This window comes from Rhinopithecus bieti, unplaced genomic scaffold, assembly GCF_001698545.2.
Source record: "Rhinopithecus bieti isolate Rb0 unplaced genomic scaffold, ASM169854v2 scaffold_26061, whole genome shotgun sequence".
NCBI classification, from domain to species: Eukaryota; Metazoa; Chordata; class Mammalia; order Primates; family Cercopithecidae; genus Rhinopithecus; species Rhinopithecus bieti.
The window spans coordinates 1,156,347-1,176,850 of NW_016811928.1; the positions used below are offsets into that span (position 1 = coordinate 1,156,347).

Sequence of the window (20,504 nt, forward strand, 5' to 3'; positions counted from 1 at the left end):
TACGTAAGAGATTTTTAACTGTCAGCTATCCCGCTCTGTCCTCCTACGTCCTCTACAATCTGGTAAGCAGAAAATTTGAGAGTGCCCCTATTTTTCAAATTCTCCCTTATTTTAAAATACTGCAATTTTTGATAGTGACCTTTAATTGTTCACAAATTTTTAACTTCAACATTATATATATAGTCACCTTCATCAGAACACTGAGCTGTTTCCCCAGAAAATGATTATGATTACCTACTGGGGCATAAATGATGATGAGGAGAAGACATTTATGGAGTGGTGAGGATAGGAATAAGGCAGGTATGTTTTAGAAGTTTATATCAAGCATGAAACAGGTATTGTTGTCACCTCTGGGATATTTGTTGTACAAACTGGGCATTCCCAGTTTTGATATGTAGAATTAGGTTTTCAAAAAGTATGCTTGCATAGATCAGCACCATTATAGTCCCCCCAAGGGGAAAGAAAAGCATGAAAACAAAATGTGAAATTCTGACTTGCCACTAAGCATCCATAGTTTCCAGAGGCATAGCAGCCAGCATGCCTCTTCATGAGTACAAATACTTAGTTGCTTTTGACTCTTATTGAAAAAATAATATCTTTCCCCCGTTTGTCACTAGAACTGCCACCAGAAGAAAAGCCCTTCGTTTGCTCCAAATAAGCACTTCTGTTTTTCACAGCTTGCAGTAATGCTTAAAGTAAATAAGTTCTTGTGCAGCTAGCACTATTGGATTCATTCAATTGCCTGAACAAAGCTATTGTTTAGAGGTTTACAACAAGCCTTTTCTCTGCTTCCTTTAAAAGAATCTTCCTTGTTCCTGTGCTTGGCATGCTTAGTATAGTAAGCCTTTCTACAATTCTCAAATGCTAAAGATAACTTTCCCCCACAGAAGAAATGAAGGAAGACTATGACACTATGGGGCCAGAAGCCACGATCCAGACCACAATTAACAATGGTACAGGTGAGTTATGTTGGCCACGCTCAGATCACATTTGTCCTGAGTCATGTGGGTTTAGTGAGGCAGAGAAAGAAACACTGACCCATCCATTTGTATCTCCATGACTTAACAAGTAAGTCAGACTTTACAGGTCTCTGGTTTTGTTTCAAATCAAAATTTTCTACATTTTGGTATTTTACTAAGCAAGTGTATCTTTCATTCTCACACCCCTAATTTACTTGTGATGTTCAAGAATACTGAACTCTATGAATGGATCCTTTCAGTGCATGAGTTGGGTGAATCTCGAGTAGTAACTTTTATTTTAAAAGACTGCAAAAAATTATTTTAAAATTAGGATATGATATGCCTCTGCTAGCCACAGCTTGATATTAGTCATTGAGAATTCAAACAATATGGTGTAATTTAGACTGTAAAATGTTTTTTTCAAAAAGACAAATTTCCATGAACATTTCTCTCAATAATTAATCATCTGAGTTCCTTTAAATCCTTTCTTTACTTGTAATTCTCTGCATCCTTGAGCCCTTCTAAATAATTTTTTCCAGGCAGTTTTAGAGAAGAATTGACAAGTTTACTTATTTTTAATGAAGCTAAAAAATTACGGTGGGAAGATAGTGAGCGGCGTTTTGTTTTATTCTGCTACTGCAATAGAATGGAGTTTCAGGACAACTGTGATATTCCATGTTTTTTCCCAAACACTGAATGGCATCTTCTCTCACATTCTTACATCACCAACACAAATTTACATGTTTATCTCTCTTTTCCTAGATAAGACTATTTTTTTTTTCGTGGAGGGGTGGGGACGGCGATGTTTCCAACAGTCCTCTACACTACCATCACAAATATTGCATAGTGTCCACTATAAAATTATCTTCCAAAATAAAACAAAACAAAAAAAACACATAACTACTTCTACTCAACTCATCCATGAAAAAAAAAGCTTGAAGTTTTATGAAATGTAAAAAACGAAGATAATCTTTATATCACCCTTATGTTGATACATGCCATAATAAACTGCTCATGTTGTGTTTCTGTTTGAAATGTGCTTATTAATGACTTGAAAGCATGAATTCACTTTCCTGGGTATAAAATAAGAGAAATAATAAAAACCTGTTGTCATTCTATTCATTCGAATACTGTCAATTTAAGGTATAAAATAAAACTGTACAATATATGATTCTAGAAAAAGTGTAGAATCAAGCCCCAATAAGCCTAATTTTTACACCCAGCCCTGACAATGACAAGATTGTAACCTTGGGCAAGCCAGTTTTCCTCTTTGGAACTCAGTTCCCACAACTGCAAAAAAAAAAGAGTAGATTAAACTAGTTTCTTGATAAGAATACTTCTAGTTTTAATATTTTATGTTGCATGGGTATTATCACCATGTAAAAAATAGAAACAAGATAAAATAACTTCATATTAAAACATAGTAATAAAGCGATATCATGAATTAGATACTTTCTATAATGTCCCAACTCACGGGATCAAAAATGGCTTCGAGTTCCTTTTAAAGATAAATGTTAAATTTCGGCCTCCAGCATAAATAAAAGCTGATTTTTATTACCCTTATACGCACTTAAAGTGTCACAAAAGAAAATTTACCCACAAAGTAACAATTTACTAGTTGTTGTATACACCTAGAGTTTAAAGTGAAGTTAATAAAAATTGCTTCCATTCAGAAGGTTTAAAAGTCAATCTTGAATGTCTTTTCACCAGGCTTTAAAACTCCCTTTTTTCTCATAATACCTGCTGTACCTTGTAGTTCACATGTATTCAGTCAATAAATAAATCAATAAGTATTCATTGAGTGTATTCTATACAGTCACTCTTGTGTGCATATGAGGAGGAAGATGGGTCAGAAAGACTAAAACATGGTTATCATTTAATTTGAAAGATGAGAGTAATACACCTGATAAAATAATGATGACGAATAAGTGAAAATATGTGATAAACCTGCAACAAATGGTAGGAGCCATAATTATTTAGTTTTTTGTTGTTTTGTTCTGATTTGTTTTGTTTTGTTTGAGACAGAGTCTCAAATTTTGTCACCCAGGCCTGAGTGCAGTGGTGCAATCTCGGCTCACTACAACCTCTCCCAGGTTAAAGCGATTCTCCTGCCTCAGCCTCCCTAGTAGCTGGGATTTCAGGCACACACCACCATGCCTGGCTAATTTTTGAATTTATAGTAGAGACGGGGTTTCACCCTGTTGGCCAGGCTGGTCTCAAACCCATGACCTCATGTGATCCTCCCACCTTAGCCTCCCAAAATACTGAGATTACAGGCATGTGCCACTGCGCCTGGCCCATAATTATTTGAATTACAGAAATGAGAGAGAGTCTATGGAATGGGCATTCACATCAGGTTTTGTGAAGGAGGTAGAATTCGAACTGAATACATTTTCAATAGTCATGGAGGAGTGAGGAAGGGCTTTCTAATTGAAGAGGAGTCTGTGAGCCAAGAAGGGAAAGTGTGACATCTATTCAGAGGATAGTGAGTAAAGGGTTTTGGCTGAATCAGAGAGTCCTAGGAGGCAATTTCTGGGAAATAAAGCTGGACATTTAAGTTAAAGCCAGATGGTGGAGAATATAAAGCACCAGACAGAAAAGTCTGGGTCATGTTATGCTACCATGATTTCTGTGGGTGAAAACTAGACTCTGAGAGAACAACTGGAAGTCATTGTAGTTATCCAGGTGTGAAGTGATAAAAATCGTGTCCCAAGGTGGAGACAGTGATGAAATTAGCAACCTGACTTCTTAACAATCAATTGATTCTCTGAATGATGGAGGCAAAATGGCTTCAGAATTCCAGATCTGCATGTTTAGAATATAGCAGTACTTGCTATTTCTAGATTTACAGAAGAAGGATCTAATTTTGAGAAGATCTTGAACCAGCCTTTAGACATAAGTATTTTCATATAAAAGATATATAGATATGGGAATATGGGAATGTCCTTTGGAAATGAGGAATTGAAACCCAAGAAGTCAGGGCTGGAGACAGAGATTGAGACTTACGCAAATATACTCAGATCATGTTCGAGATCATATAGAACTATGAGATTTACGAATGAGTGTATTTGTTGAAGCAAGTAGAAAGCTGAGGCCAGGGCTCCTGGTGGGTGGGGAGGAAAATCAACGAAGTTTTTCTTTTTAAAAAAAAAAAAAAAGATTATGACACAAGAGAAAAAAATTAAACATTCAGAAGCAAAGAAAGAGAATTTCGTAAAGGTGAGAACTCAGTTAAAAGCTTCAAATAACTACCCTTGAAAGAAAGCTGAATAAATACACTGGACTTAGTTAATTAGAAATTTACTAGTGATCTTCAGCTTACAACTCTGCCCTTTTAGAGAATAAGTACATATCAGTCTTCCTAGCTACAAGCTTACCACTTCTTCTCCCTGGCATCTCTTTGAATGCTAAATACATATGGTTTTAGAAATAATACATCTTTTCTTGTTGAAATTCCATCTAAAAGATCATCTTCCTCTGCTCCCAAGTCCTACTCATCAAGATCCTGCTATTGGCTGAACGTCTTCTCTAGCCATCCTACACTAGAATGTCTTCCTCCAATGAACCTGTGGGGTTTGGGCTGCTTTATTGCCATGGATCCTGGAATGGTCTCCGTCACAAAGTGTCTGAAGAAATGAGCCAGTGAATGGGAGAGAAACAGCACTTGGACTTCCCTTTTGTATTTTAGGTTGACATATTTTGACCCCTGGCCTGAAGTAACCAACCAGACATTTTCATCTCTCCATTATTCCACTCATCCAAACTTGAAAGCCTTAGTTACATTTGACTGTTCTCTGGCTCTCATGTCCTCCTCTATTTAGTCAGCCCACATCTTTTCCTTAATAGTTTCCTCAATGACCAAATTCCCTTCTTAGAATCCTGAATTGCCCCTTAGCACCTACAGGACATTCTTCAGTCCGATAATAAGTGCCATCCATTGTATACCAACGGCGCTCCATTCTTGTCAGACCAAATCCCTAGGTGATAACAAAAAAGAACCACATTTATACCAACCTCTGAATCTCTGCCCATGCTATCCCTTCAGACCCTAATCCCCCAGCTCCTTTCTTCCAGTCATTCAAATTCTCCCCATCCTTCTGTTCTTCAAGTCCAGGTCACATTGGACTTGATGTGGTCAGCCTTGAACACCCCAAACGACAGCAATCTCTTCCTTTTCTGAAATCTCACAACCCTAAGGTGTACACCGCTAACTTCAGTATGTTTAATTGTTCCTCTTTATATTGTTTGCCCTTATTTCATGGAGTCAATTTCATGAAGACAAGAGGTTTCTTCAGCTTGAAAATGAGGGTGGATCATCCTGGTATCTACCTCATTGGCTGACCTTGTTCTGTAGCCAGTAATTAAATAAATAATTACTGAGGTAATCAAATAAATAATGAAGCCAGGTGTGGTGGTCCGGCTTCAGTCCAGGAGTTGGAGGCTGCAGTGAGCCATAATCCACTGCACTCCAGCCTGGGTGACAGAGCAAGACCGTATCTCAAAAGTAGTAATAGAGCAAGACCCTATCTCAAAAATAGTAATAATAAGAATATATATGTTGATATTAGTAAGTGACTAAAAAAAATTTGTCCTAAGGAAAGGGCTATTCCATTTTGCCTCAACAAGCCCAGTTATAGCAGGGAGCATACATGGTAGATATTACGACTGGTGAAATGAATGAATGAGTCAATGAATGAATATTTGGTGGAGAAGAAATGGATTCTGATAAAGGAAGCCACAGTAGGGAAAACATTCTCTGTGGAGGTGACTAAGTCAGTATCTTTAGAGAGTGAAACCAGGATCTAAGCCCCTGAAGGATTTTGCCTTGTTAAAGGCAAAGAAGAATAGCCTAGAGTATCACTACATTTTTTTTTTTACAACAAAGTTAGATTAACTGAATGGCAAAATTGATCTGTAACACATAAAACAACGCAAACCTGGATTTTTATTAATAACTTTCCGCATTGCATAAGTTCACCTGTTTTAATGTTTTTTTAAAAAAAGAAAGAAAATTGTAATGCTTTCACATGTAAGATAAAGACTACCTTTTAACAAAGAACCCTACAACTTTCAGATATTAATAGGATTTAAATTCAAAATGAAATTATTAGGTAAAATTTTTAAGAGTGTGTGAAAAAACTATTTTCTAAGAAGAGTAGAGAAATGGAAAAACCTGGAAGCATTATAAACGTGAGTTTGCCTACGTGCTGGTAGTAACAAAGAGCTGTCTTAGGTGCATGGTGATCATTAGCATTAATGCAGTTCCACGTGCGTATCAAGATCCAAACAGGGCCCTGATGTTTCCTCTTTTAATGTGTGAAAGTTACGTTTACTCAGACAACCTAGTACCTCTAGTTATAAAGGGCTATTAATAACCACCTGCATCTGTGCTTCCTTTGCTAAGAGGGGGGAAAAAGTACCTTATATCCAGAAACTGGGCAAGGTCAATTTAGGCGTCAGTTCTTAATCTTACACAACACAATAAAATTCTTGTTTAAGAACTACCTGTATGCATTCTGATATAGTCATTAAACTCGTCTCCAGTATTCTAAGAATAATACATAAATTATTTTACATATGAGAGGCAATTGTTTTGGAAGACTCCAGATGCTAGACACCAATAACCTATACTTGAATTTTATCTCTACCAATTACTAGTTACATTAACTTGAGTACGTTATTAATAAGCCTTCATTTCTACATCGGTAAAGTGGAAATCATGATTCCTTAAGTACAAGGCCTCACTGTGGGGATTAAATAATATGTCACTTTTATTTATTTATGTTTTAACTGTATTTTTATTTTCTTTCTGTTTCTTTTTTTATTTCAATAGGTTTTGGGGAACAGGTGATGTTTGGTTACATGAATAAGCTCTTTAAGTAGTGATTTCTGAGATTTCGGTACACCCATCACCCAAGCAGTGTACACCGTGCTGACATGTAGTTTTTTTTTTTATCCCTCATCACCCTCCCACCATTTCCCCAAAGTCCATTGTATCATTCTCATGGCATGCCATTTTTAAAGCACCCAGTACAACAACTAACATAGACTAGATGCTCACCCTGTTTTGTCAGGTGTTTTTTGTTTTGTTTCGTTTTGAGATGAAGTCTCGCTCTTGTTGCCCAGGCTGGAGTGCAATGGCACGATCTCGGCTCACTGCAACTTCTGTCTCCTGGGTTCGAGCAATTTTCCTGCCTCGCCTCCTGAGTACCTGGGATTACAGGCACATGCCACCACTCCCAGCTAATTTTTGTATTTTTAGTAGAGACGGGGTTTCGTCATTTTGACCAGGCTGATCTTGAACTCCTGACCTCAGGTGATCCGCCCACCTCAGCCTCCCAAAGTGCTGGGATTACAGGCATGAGCCACAACTCCTGGCCAACTTCAAACTGTTTTTGTTCATTAAGATATGAATACATTGTAAACTGTATTCTCCATTCACACTGGTTCCTCCTTAACTTCTTCTCTAGGAAACAAAAATACAATATTTAACAAATTTGTAATGAAAGGGCTAACCAATTTTGAGAGCCTTTGACATTTAAGTTCTTTTGACATTCTGGAAAACTACACAGACAAGTTGTAGGACACATTATTTTCAGTACTCTGGCATTTGAGGTTAAAATATGAAGGTTAAGAACTAGTTTCGTTTTATATCTGATTTCATTTTTATTTAGCATCCCTTCTTTAACTGTCTAAGAGGAGGATTTAGTAGTATTTATAATGATTCTGTATAATAATGATGAAAGTCGTCAGACTTTTCCTTTCTTTGACAACTGACTTACATCAGGAATCATATTCTTTTTAAAAATTTTTTTGACACATAACAATTCTACATATTAATATTTGTGGGGTGCAACATGATGTTTTGATACACGTATACATTGTTTAATGATCAAATCAAGGTAATTAGCATATCCATCTCCTTAAGCATTTATCATTTCTTTGTGATAAGGACATTCGAGAACCCCTCTTCTAGCTATTTCGAAATATGCACTACATTTTTGTGAGCTTCAGTCATATAATGGACCAACATAACTATTTCTCCTATCTAACTGTAGTTTTGTACCCATTGACAAATCTCTCACTGTTCACCCTTCCCCCTACCCTCCTCATCCTCTGGAATCAACCTAAATGTCCATCAACAGATGAATGGATAGGAGTGGTATATATACCCAATGGAATACTATTCAGCCATAAACAGAATGAAATCATGTCATTTGCAGTAACATGGATAAATGTGGAGGACATTATGCTAAGTGAAATAAGCCAGGCACAGAAACACAAATACCACTTGACCTCACTCATATGGGGAATCTAAAAAGCTGTTCTCATGGAAGTGGAGAAAAATCGTATATTCTTTTTCTTCTTACCCTGGATAACAACCAATAAACAAAAAACAAAACATTTGCCCATTGTTAACAACCACTAAAATACATACATTCAGAGTGTTTGTGGTTTGTAGAATTTGAACTGAGGCTTGAGAAACTTTAAGGAAATAGAAGGGTGAGTTCCTGCCACTAAAGAACATAAAATGTTATGGTGTCGATAAACAAACATCATAATGACAAGGAGAGAAAATTTACAAATAAATAATTGTAGCCTCATTAGTTGTTCAACTCAGTGGTCACTTATTGAGACCCTACCAAGTGCAAGGAATTTTATTAGTCATCATGAAAGATACAATGAGAAAAGAATAGTCACTCTCAATAAGGACCTGCATTCAACTGGGTGAATAAAACAGTGGTAGATGAATAGGAAATGTGTGTAAAACATTTAGTACAACGTTAGCACATAATAAATTCTCTATCATTTCTAGCCATTATTATTGATTATAATATCTGGATTAAGATGTTTTATGTGAAATACAGCAAAGCTATATAAGTTCAAATGCAAAGTGTTCAGTATTGTAGAGGGTTTCTAACAGTGTAGGGTCAAATATTGGAGACAGGACAAGAGAGGTGCCTTAAAGAAATTGCAAATTTCAGGGAAGAGTTTCTTCAGGACAAAGACTTGCTGGGCATGCCTACTTGCACAAGAGAGAAAGGCTGAAATGTAAAAGGAGATTGGGTGAAAGATGGAGTGGGTTATCAAACGAGTTAAAATAACTTTAGATGATAGCCACATGATGTTTATTTTTTAGCTGTAAGATCAGAAGAAGAAGACAGAATGATGATAGGAGAGAATGTAGTCAATTTAAAGTGATCCAAGGAATACACACTGTATGGGTTGCACTCTTTGAAGTCAGTAGGAAAAAGAGCCCATCAGTCAGCAGTAAGGGAATAGGAATAGGGTTGGAATCTTGAGACGTGGACATGTAGAGTAATTGTTGTGCACAGTGCATGGAGATTCAATTATTAGGAAGGAATATCCCATTTTGAAAACATAGTCTGCAACAAGACTATACTATTATTTAAGATTTTTTTTTTTTTTTTATATTTTTTTTTTTTTTTTTTTTTGAGACGGAGTCTCGCTCCTGTCCGCCAGGCTGGAGTGCATGGCCGATCTCAGCTCACTGCAAGCTCCGCCTCCCGGGTTCACGGCCATTCTCCTGCTCAGCCCTCCCGAGTATGGGCTACGGCGCACTGCCACCTCGCCCGGCCTAGTATTTTTGTATTTTTAGTAGAGACGGGTTTCACCGTGTTAGCCAGGATGGTCTCGGATCTCCTGACCTCGTCGATCCGCCCCGTACTTGGCCTCCAAAGTGCTGGAATTACAGGCTTGAGCACCCCGCGCCCGGCCTATTGAAGATTTTTTAGATACGTTTGATACTCCAAAATTGTACTGGATCTTAGTATCAGGCAGGGTGCAGAATGACACAAGTGAAGGGAAAGGATGAAGATGAGGGTTTCAGTTCCAAGGTGAACTGGGTAGATAAAATCAGAAGGGGTAAAATGGACCTAGGGAACTTTTCAGGGCTGACTTGTCACATTAAGTACGTGTTTCACGGGAATGGAGGAACTCGGAATGATTAGGGAAGGGGAGAAGTCAGAAATCAGAGAATGAAATTTAACGGTTCTGGTTCTGGTTCTGGTTCTTGTCCCAGGAGCAAGTGGTGGCCGTCCATTGAGCTGGACGAGAGAAAGCCTAGGCATCTATGAAGCCAGGTTTGTGCATGGCTACCTATTAAGTGATGAAGTTTCCTAAGAATGCCAATGGCATCCTGGGGGGGAAAATGAATCCATGGACAGGCGTCCATTATTGTTATCACTATACAGGCCATGTCCTAAAACATGAATAGTGAAAATGTGTGACTTCCGACTTCAAAACAAGATTACAGCTACAGAGTGGAAGCTATTTGAGGGTTAGAGGTTAAGGTTTGCTCTTATCCATAATCATCTCAGAGAGATTTATACAAGCGTTTATAACAGGTGTTAATGGTTCATAACCAGGGTATTTGTTTGAAATTATGTAATAAATAAACAAACAAATAATGATGAGTGAGTTGGCACGAAAAGGAACATGATTGGAAGCAGTAGCGTAGAATTAAGGAGTTTGTTGACCCTTCTTCTTTATTCTGTGAGTATAACAAAGATGAAAAGCAGGAATGGCCTTTGAGAAGTCTGTAAGGGATGGGTTATTATCAGGGGGATGACCAGTTTTCTTATAGTCTGAAGAAGTGGAACACATGGTAGCGCAGGATATCATTAGCATGGGAGAATAACAAGTAATATGTGAAATGGAAAGCAAAATGAACTGGGAATAAAGTTCTTTTTTGGTTTCTAGTCCAGTTAGTTGAGGCATTTCTTGTTTACCATACACAAAATATCTACATATCTGCTAACTATAACTAATACTTCTACTTTTAACAGATGTTGACAATAATACCCTAATAAATTCACCTTTGCAAGGTGCTATGGAAGTTATTCTTTATTGAGTGCCTTTAGAAGCTTTGATTGACAAATTAGAAACAGTCCCCAATTAGAAATCAATCCTTAAATAATTAAATGGAATTTTAAATAAGCGATCTTGAACAGAGATTTGAAGAACTTTTTTTTTTTTTTTTTTGAGACGGCAGTCCTTGCTGCGTCACCGGGCTGGAGTGCAGTGCCTGATCTGGCCACTGCAAGCCCCGCCCCCGGGTTCACCCATTTCTCCCTGCCTCAAGCCTCCCGAGTAGTTTGGGACCAGACAAGGTCCACCACACGCCCGGGTAAATTTTTTGTAATTTTTAGTGAGACGGGGTTTCGCCGTGTTAGCCAGGGATGGTCTCGATCTCCTGATCTCCGTGATCCACCGCCTCAGCCTCCCCAAAGTGCTGGGATTACAGGCGTGAGCCACTGCGCCCGGCCCCTGAAGAACTTTTATGTGGTCTTTTTGCTCCACTAGACCGAGCTCTGGATTACCCAGTAAAAAAAAAGAGATGTAAGAATAAAACAAGTGTTTAGGATTCAGAGGAGTAGGGACATTAAAAAAAAAGAAAGAGAAAAAAAGTAAAAATTTTATACATACGCATACAAACACACACACAGACACACACTGAAGTGGGCATTTTAACTGACTTTCCCCCATATTAATTGTATGGTGTAATAATGTGGCTATTTAGAATTGCTTATAATGTCATTGTGATCGTTTCAGTATGTAGGGCCTATTCAAATGGTATCAAGTCAGGCATGATGAAAAACTAAAAAGATGAGGTTCTCTCTTTTCTTCTCTCTCTCTCTCTCTCATGTTGAGTCATTATGGTGCAGTAGAAAGAGCAGTGGGTGAAGAGTCAGGATACATAAATCCTACATACAGCTCTTCCAGAAAGTACTTGTGCAACTTTGTATGAATCACTAACCTCACTGTACCTTAGTTGTAACATCTGTTAAATGAGGAAATTAGGCTAGAAATGTTGGACTCCACCCCACCCTGCCCTTTCTTCTAATGAAATTTTACTGGAAGCATGAAGAAAAAAAAAATACTGGACCACACTAGCTGTCATGGGATGGGAGGCTCTCGGGGGCCCTGCCTCACAATAACATACACAGGGCCAGCTTCCTGGGTCTGGGACCTGCACAGTCACACAGGACGCAGCACTGGTAAGAGCTGCTTGGTTGGCTCTGCAGTTGCTGTCTTGAAGCTCTTAACAATTTTTGAATGAAGGGCCCTACATTTTCATTTTACACTGGGCCCCACCAACCATGTAGCCAGTCTTGTTCATATCTCACAAAATACATGAGAAGAATAGCAGAGTATAAGCCGGGATGGGAAGTGGTGGGATCAAAGAGGCACTGCTTCAAGTATTGAATAGAAATGCCAGTTAAGTCTAAGTTTATAGGATCCTTCTTTGGGTGTCTCCAGAGCAACTGAACCCCAAGTAAAGATCCAGATCTAGACTGAAAACCTTGCCTGACCAAGAAATACAGTGGTGCCAGGTGTAACTCTCCTAAACTGGTAATATTAGTATAAGGTTGGCAGCCTAGCCAGCAATTAAGCCTCTTTAACCATCAATTCTGTGCATCGCATCGTTAGCATAGGGGAAAGTGGGGGAAAGAATAAGAACATTTTTTTTACCTTCATTATCCTCTTGGTTTAATAACTCTCAATTTCTCCTATTCCTCTTACATGGAGCTTAAATTAAAACTTTTAAATTAGTTAACTTTCTTATATGAGTAACAGAAGCGATACAAGTTTGATTATAACATATTTCTCTGCAAGAGTTGAGTGGATATATAGTGTTAATCAATTGTACAAAATCAGTTTATCAGATAATTCAATTAGTACCTAAATACTTAACAAAGAGGGAATCATACTATTATAAAGCATGTCATACTCTTCTTGGTTGTATCTGTCACATTTTTATAGGTTGGAAGAGTTTTGTCCGCCAGTCAGATATCTGTCATGGAAGTCATTATTTTTTAATTTCTTAGTTAATTTCATACATTGAGTTTTTAAAAATAAGGTGGAGAAAGAGATAGGTTCAGAGGAGAGAAAAATAGAAGTAGTGCTTGGCAGGTGAGACGGGGGATGATTTTCAGACTATAATCAGCAAACGCCGAGAAGAGCCTGTTCACTTCCTGGCTAATGAATGCTGTGGTTTTATTAGCTTTGTTTGCGATTAGGAGCAGCTATCTTCACTTCACAGCAAGTGTTCCCACAAGAAATAACTGATATTTCAAGCTTCTTGAGTGCCTACTTCATTCATTCAACAAATATTTAATAAGCACTGTTTTGCTTGTGATGTGTCTGGGGTTTCCAGGCACCTCCAAAATATTTTCTCTTAATCTGTATGTTTGATTTCCCCATCAGAAAGCTGTGTTGTTTTGAGTTTTTAATTGAAAAGAAGATAGATAAAATTCTCTAGGCCTAGCCAGTAAAGAAAAAGCAAATTGATTAAGGTAATTAATTAATTGAAATTACGGAATTCTGGAACTTTGAGGATACCCTGGAAAGCACACCCTGGCTCATTTTACAGATGAGGAAATTGAAATTCAAAAACATGAACTAACTGAGCCAAAATGAGGAGTCCAAGGATCCTGAGCCTTGCCTAATCATTCAGTTATTGCATAATAACTGTGACCCAGGCACTACGCTAGGTGCTGGTGACACAAAGCTGAATAACATATGGTTCATTCCTTTATCAGCTCACAGACACGTAAGAGAAAGATTACAATGGGATGTGATCAATTCAATGATTGAGACACACAAATGACATTCAGTAAGTGAAGAAGGAAGTCTATGTGGACTCAGGCTGAGATAGTCAGGAAAGCTACCTAATAATAATAATATGGGACTGATTGTGCTTGTGCTTCTCTCCAAAATCATGTTATGAATGTCTCATTTAGCCATGCGAGGCAGAGGACTGAATTTGTAGAGTTCTTAAATTGGACAAGGGTCAGAATTTCCTGAAAGACTTGTTAAAACACAGATTGCTGGTTCCATAGGTTTGGATGGGCCCCAATAATTTGCATTTCAAGCAAGCTCCCAGATAATACGGATGCAACTGACTTTTGAAAATCACTGACTGTCCTGAGCTTTCTTAGGTTTCACGTGTCTTTACATAAAACATAAGAAAAGAGCATTGAATTGCGGGCAAAATCACCTTACTTCATCAACTCCTGTAAAATATAATAAACTAGTCTGTCTTTTTGGTAATATACCAATTCCAAATGTTTCGGTTAGACAGTAATGTGAAAGACAAGTGCATATTGTCTATCTTGGGAATTTTTTTGAAAGTAATGGACTCTATCATTCTGTGCCAATACACAGCAATCAAAATTGTCTGAGTGTTAGCAGTCTCTACATCTTGATATTCAAAATTCCCTAATGTAAGATCTCCTGCTGTTTAGGGAGATATTTGATACTACAGACTACTACAGATTCCCATTCCTTGTCCACTCTTCACCTCGCTCTCGTGAAGCTCTCTTACATGAGAAACTCTCATTGGCATCTGAACATGCGTTCCCTGGAGAAAGCCATGTTCAGAGCAGGGGTGGAGGGAGCAGCCAAGATGCTGTACTAATTCCTAGGAAAAGCAGAAAACTTTTCTGTTGCTCTTGACGACCTGGCTTTATCCATGCCTCTGTACCAGTTGGAGGCTCTGTGAGGCCGCCCATGTAGCTGTGTAATGATAAAAAGATCATCCTCTTCCCTCACGGTTGTTTTTAGGTATCTAGTGCCAACATGTCTTTTGGAAGCCTTCTGCAAAAATGCATACATGCAGTTTTAATGATGAAAAGCTTACATTTATTAATTAGTCAACTTAAACAAAGCAGCCATGAGAATCTATAGACCTCAACAAATGCCGAATATGTGCTTCCTTAAACTAACAAACTCAATACAAATGACTACATTCAAAATAATTTTCTGTGTTTTCTTCTCATCTGAGATGTCAACAAAAGACTGTTTTCAAAAGATGATAAATACAGTTCCCTAGATTTGTAATTGCTTCTTCAGGTCCCTTTGCCTTTCATAGTGAAGTGAGCAAAAGCCAGATTACATGATAAATACATAATTTACGTTACATACATTACATTACACTGGGGAAGTGTGTGTGTGTGTATATATGAGATGCCCTATTATACATATATATATTTACATGTCTGTATATTGCAGAGTCACAACCATTATGTGTATATATCTCCAAATGGGTGAATCACAGAAGTAGGAAAAAAATTAACCACTCAAGTCCTAATTTCCAAGAACACTGGCACTAGTAGGCACTCAACAAACAGTTACTAAAAAACGGTGATGGATGGATGATTCTACTCAGTTTTTTACGTATACTTGCTGCAGCTCCTCTGTACCTTCCAAGATACTTTCTTTTGAAAAAGAATTATTTATTCATTTTGATGTTTACTTAAATGGCTTAACATAATATTCAATTTTTTTCAATTTTTTATGAAAATCAAAAGCATGCAGGACACTAAACCAGTGATAATGGAGTACCTGTCTTCCAATGTGAACACAGGCTTGTTACAAATAAAGAAAATAAATACCAAAGGGAAACAGAAAATGATAAAGAATAAGTACCCAGTCTATATTTCACTACCTGTAAACACTAAGCAAAGCCCACTTTTAAGTATCTTTGAGAAAGTATTCTAAAGCAACTTGATTATGGGGGCTGACTAATTTGGGGACCAATATTTCTCTTTTATTTAGAGTTCTGTTAACATTGCTTGATTTTTAAGCAATAATTTTAAAGCCAGTCTATATTGATATTTATTGTTATCTGTCTAAAAAATCAATATCTAACACAGACATAAAGATATTTATAAAAGTGTCATTAATAAGCAATGTTAGTAAGAGTGACCAACATATTGCCAAGAGAACTGAGGCTTTCCTGACAAAAAGGGACCTGAAAATTCACCCTAATACTCAAAGAATATTAAAATACACATGGTCATGAGGAAATATTTTTAATTAACATTCTTTTCTTCTGTTTTGAGATGTGGGTCTCACTCTGTCACTCAGGCTGGAGTGCAGTGGTGTGATCACCGCTCTCTGCAGCCTCAACCTCCCAAGCTCAAGCACTTCTGCTACCTCTGCCTCCCCAGTAGCAGGGACTACAGGCACGCACCACCATGCCTGGCTAGTTCTTTTACTTTCTATAGAGACAAGATTTGTTGTCCAAGCTAGATATTCTTTTTTTGGATAAAGAAAAGGTTATCTAACCTTAGGGAAGGTTGAGAGATATTTGCAAGACATTAGGGTAAATTTTAGGACTATTCAAAATCTCTGGAGAAGGTATGGGAAGAAATTACTTGAGGCTTCTTGTGAATTTTTGTTATTGTTTGATCATAAATACCATGCAAATATCCTTTGTCAGTGTGTTTTGGCAGTTCTTCCAAGGAGACCGGGGAGTGAAGAGGATTACAGAAAGAAGGAAAATGAGGTTGATTTTACACTAGAAAAATTCAGTGAAGAATTCTACAACCTTTCTGCTACTTTTCTACCTGATTCCTATATCCAGTACACATTACTGCATAATCTTTGTAAAAACAAACATACAAACTTTCAGAAACAATCAAAACTTCATTCTTCCCAACAATTCTGAGAGTAACCAAAATTGAATCCCATCATTTGTCCTAGTATTATAACTGTTAGGGTGACTGTAGTTTTAAGAGACTGAAACACAACATACCTTCAAGAAGAAAAGGAAGTTTCTTGGCTCACAGAATTTAAGGAAGGTGGTCAACAGAACCGCTGCAAGGTGCACCTCAGCCTCAGGAATGAGAAGAGCTAGAAATTAACTGTCAGAACATGCGATCTTGTCTGCTTTTTCTCTGTATGTCTGCTTTATTCTCTCTCTTCATGAATCTTCTTTTTCTAGATGGAAAATAACAATTCCTTCATTCTACATTTTATAGCTACAGTCACTTGGCAGAAAAAAAAAAAAACTGCCTTGATGCTTTTTCTGGAACAAAGTCCTAAAATCATAAGGAAGGGATTTATTGAATTTAATTGGATCTATTGGCTACCCTGGACCAATCAACAAGTTGGCCTGGAGAAGAGAGGACTAAGATTGGCTCACCTGAGCAACAGAGATCAATTGTGGCTAGGGGAGCAGGATCACGTGGTAACACAGCAGCTCCTTGGGTACCATAAGGCTTGGCAGTCGGGAAATGGAGAACCATTCCTAGGACAAGGTGAATGTTGAAGTACTGGGCAGAAAAACTGTATATTACTAGCACCTATTGCACCTCAGGGAAGAACTACATTAGATCCATGCTGGTGATACCTAGTTTCTGGGAGGTTCAACTCTAGCCCACTTAAGTGACCCTAGGTATATGAGATATATAAACAACAGCGTATCTATACAGCATGAAGAAATATCCAGATGGAGCAAATGGATTTAAATGATTGAGTGCCATCTTCTTCATAAAACCCTTTTTGAATACTTATCTGAGCCCTATCAAACTCTTGCAAGTATTTATGACCACTATTACACAGTTTATCAAATAATTATTCTACAGTTGCCTGAATATTAGGTCTAAGTCCCTAGCTCAGCTGCAGGTATCTTATTTTATGCTTCCTTTTACTAAAAGACCTCTACACCAAGATTAGTGTTAAGGACATAATTTATTCCACCTTCATCCCATAAATGATCCTTAAGAGCCTACTAATTTCTAGGCAATATACTCAATGCCCAGGATACAAAGATGATCAAAGATGGATCCTTAAAGAGAGCACATGATTTGATGTCTTTTGTCCCCATCACACTTGACATAGAAATCTAGCATGGCCAAATTTGATCTAGCAATTGAATTGCCTCTCCAAGCAACAGTAGTGTATCTAGATGCACTTTTGTTTGCCTATCCAGAAAAATCAGAATTTTCCTCCCTTTTAAGCCAAAAGGCTATTAATGCAAATCCAATTGAATTTGCATATGATTACATTTCTGATGGAAACATTCATATGCAAATGAAAATTCATGCAAAGATAGCCAGATCATTCAAATAGTTGCTGAAATATCAAGATAAAATTAGGATATTAAATGTACATCCATCTATGTTTACTAGGTTACACTAAGGTCATCAAGTAGGACAATATTCTCAGAAAACTTAAGCCATGTCTTAACCCTTAACATAAACCATTGGCAACCCTCAAGTAGATATGAATTCAGAAAGGAACTGTTACATTACTTTCTGCTGTCATAGCACTGAAAAAGAAGTCAGTCACTGATAAAAGCAGTGAAGTTACTCAAAAGACATTCATCATGGCTTCACCATTTTGCCCCTTTTATCTTTTCTTCCTATCAAAAGTAAAAAGTAATTTTTTTTATAGATCTGATGTTATTTTGATGATCCAAAACAATGAGCAAATAGTTTATGCAAGTTGACAGTTTCTACATACTCCATAGGGCCTCAGTGATGCAAGTTAAATGACATCATCACAGTCACCACCAATAAGTATCCACTGGAAAGCATCCATGACATTGTGTGTACAGCAAGAGGAAAGTGATCTTATCTAAAGCCCATATTCTTTATTAAGCCCAGCTAATAACAGATTTAAGCAAAATTTCAAGGTATAAAATCTTAATCCATTACTGTACATTCCAAATCTATTTTTGAGGGAAATGCAGTCTTGGAATAGACCATTGTTCTTGTTAAACTTATTAGAAGTTACAGAGGAAAAAAAGAAAGGTTTGAGATCACAGCATTCAGGATTACTGGTGCTTAGTTTAGTGGTCCACAAAGTGTAATTCTCCCACTTCCTTTTATTTGGTCCCATGTATTTGTTTATAGTTTCAAGTCTTTTTAGGATTCTAGTGTTCTTTGCTTTGATGAATGTCACCTACCATCCATCAAATTTGGAAAGTCTAAACCTGAGGGAGGGATCTTAGCATCTCCCACCTTGACAAACCAGATTCTTTCCCAAATGAATCTGAGGAATTTTATATCTTAGGTATTTCTCAAATCCACCCACTTCCTTCATCTCCATCATCAATTCCTTAACGGTATCTTTTGCCTGGCCTAGGACAGGAACCTCCTAACTGGATTCCCAGGACCTACTTTTCTCTTCCTCCAATCCCTATCATACTATAGCCAAAGATGTCATCTAAAAATGCAAATAATCATAATTTCATCCAACCATCCTCCTTGCTTAATACTCTTCAATAGCTTCCTGCTTCTTTTAGAGTAAAAACCCAAATCCTTAACAAGCTCTGCTGCACCTGGTGCATGGTCTGGCTCCCGCCTTACTCTCCACCCTTACATCGCGCGGTTCTCCTTTCACCCTCTGCACTCCAGCACTGTCCCTTTTTTTTTACATCCTGAGATGTCCCATGCTTGTTTCAGTCACCATATTGCACATGCTGCTGTTCTCCAGCTTCTACAGTTAGGTAACTTCTTGCTTCTTCAGTTAAGACCTTCCTGATCTTCTAGCTGCCATCAGGCTCCTCTGTTGCTTTTTTATACCACCATATAACTTTCTTTCATAACACTTATCTGAGTTTGTAATGATGTGTTTACTTTGGAGATAGTATCAGTTGTATTATTCTCTCTAGTGACTTCCCAAAGGATGAGCCTAGATCTGTGTTTTGCTCACCAGAGCATGACATGATGCCTATCACACACTAGGCATTCAATAAATACTTGTTGAATTAATGGATGGTTCCGCTTTCTATTCTCCTTATCAAAAATCCAAGTTCATAATGATGAAAGCTAAAAAAAAAAAAAAATTGCCTGGCTTGCTTGTGCATCACCCTGCCACAGTTGCCAAGGAAAATTATTATGTCAAATACTATAATATTGTTTATGGTAGAGAAGACAAGGTGAACAATCTAGTGGCACCAAGGTTAACTGCTTTCAAAAACTATGATAATAGGATTCCACGATTAATTGTACCAGCAAAGCACTTTTTTCACCTACTTAGAATAAAGAATAATATAACAGCTACTCTCCCAACTTTGTGTTATGCATAAAAATATTATTTAGGATATCTAAGTCACAACTTATTTCAGAAACACATCTAGAGGTTTCAAATACACAAAATCTTATGACACAAGTTGCTAAAATTGAGTTACAACTCTTATTCATTTCACAGGAATAGAGTCATAATTACAAGAGTTAAAGTTACATCAAAATCACACACCAGTTTCTTAACTCCCTCTGTTACTTTTTATTTTATTTCTATCAGTTGTGAGCTTAATTTTATTTTCAGCAGCTTTAAAATACTGAACTAAAGATTGAAATTATAGGGAAAGATAAAATGCCACATTCTGGTGATTTTTTTTAACAAAGTTGCATTATTATCTGTCTAGGAATATCTTTCCTTTTACATCTGTCTCAGATTGTATAGTCCTGGCTATCTGTGACATTCAGAGGGTGAAGGGTTAAAAGCTTATATTTAGCAACAGGATGTGTCTGTGGTTAGGGACGTTCAGTCTAGTGGACAATGAAAAATTAAATATACCTTTCTTAAAAGAAAAGGAAATTTCAGATAGACTATTAAAATAACCTTAATTTTATATTATCTTTAATGTTTTTGGATCTTAGAATACAATTGTTGGCTTTTAAAATTTTACGTAAAACATTTTAATTTCTTTCATTCTTTGTAATTTATACAGACTAATATTCCAGGAAGAAAAAAAATAAAATAAAATGTGCATATTTAATTGAA

General features: G+C 37.2%; 1 protein-coding gene across 2 annotated transcripts in view; it reads left to right on the top strand.

The window, feature by feature from the left end:
- The window catches only part of ZEB2 (zinc finger E-box binding homeobox 2), a 108,770-nt gene that overhangs the window by 71,716 nt on the left and 16,550 nt on the right, over window positions 1-20,504 (top strand). The window contains exon 3 of one of the 2 annotated variants that reach the window (XM_017895383.1): window positions 888-959. The exons of the other annotated variant lie outside the window; for it this stretch is intronic. Within the exon in view, the coding sequence (XP_017750872.1) occupies window positions 888-959 (72 nt within the window). The remainder of the gene's footprint in view (window positions 1-887; window positions 960-20,504) is intronic. 2 annotated transcript variants of the gene reach the window in all.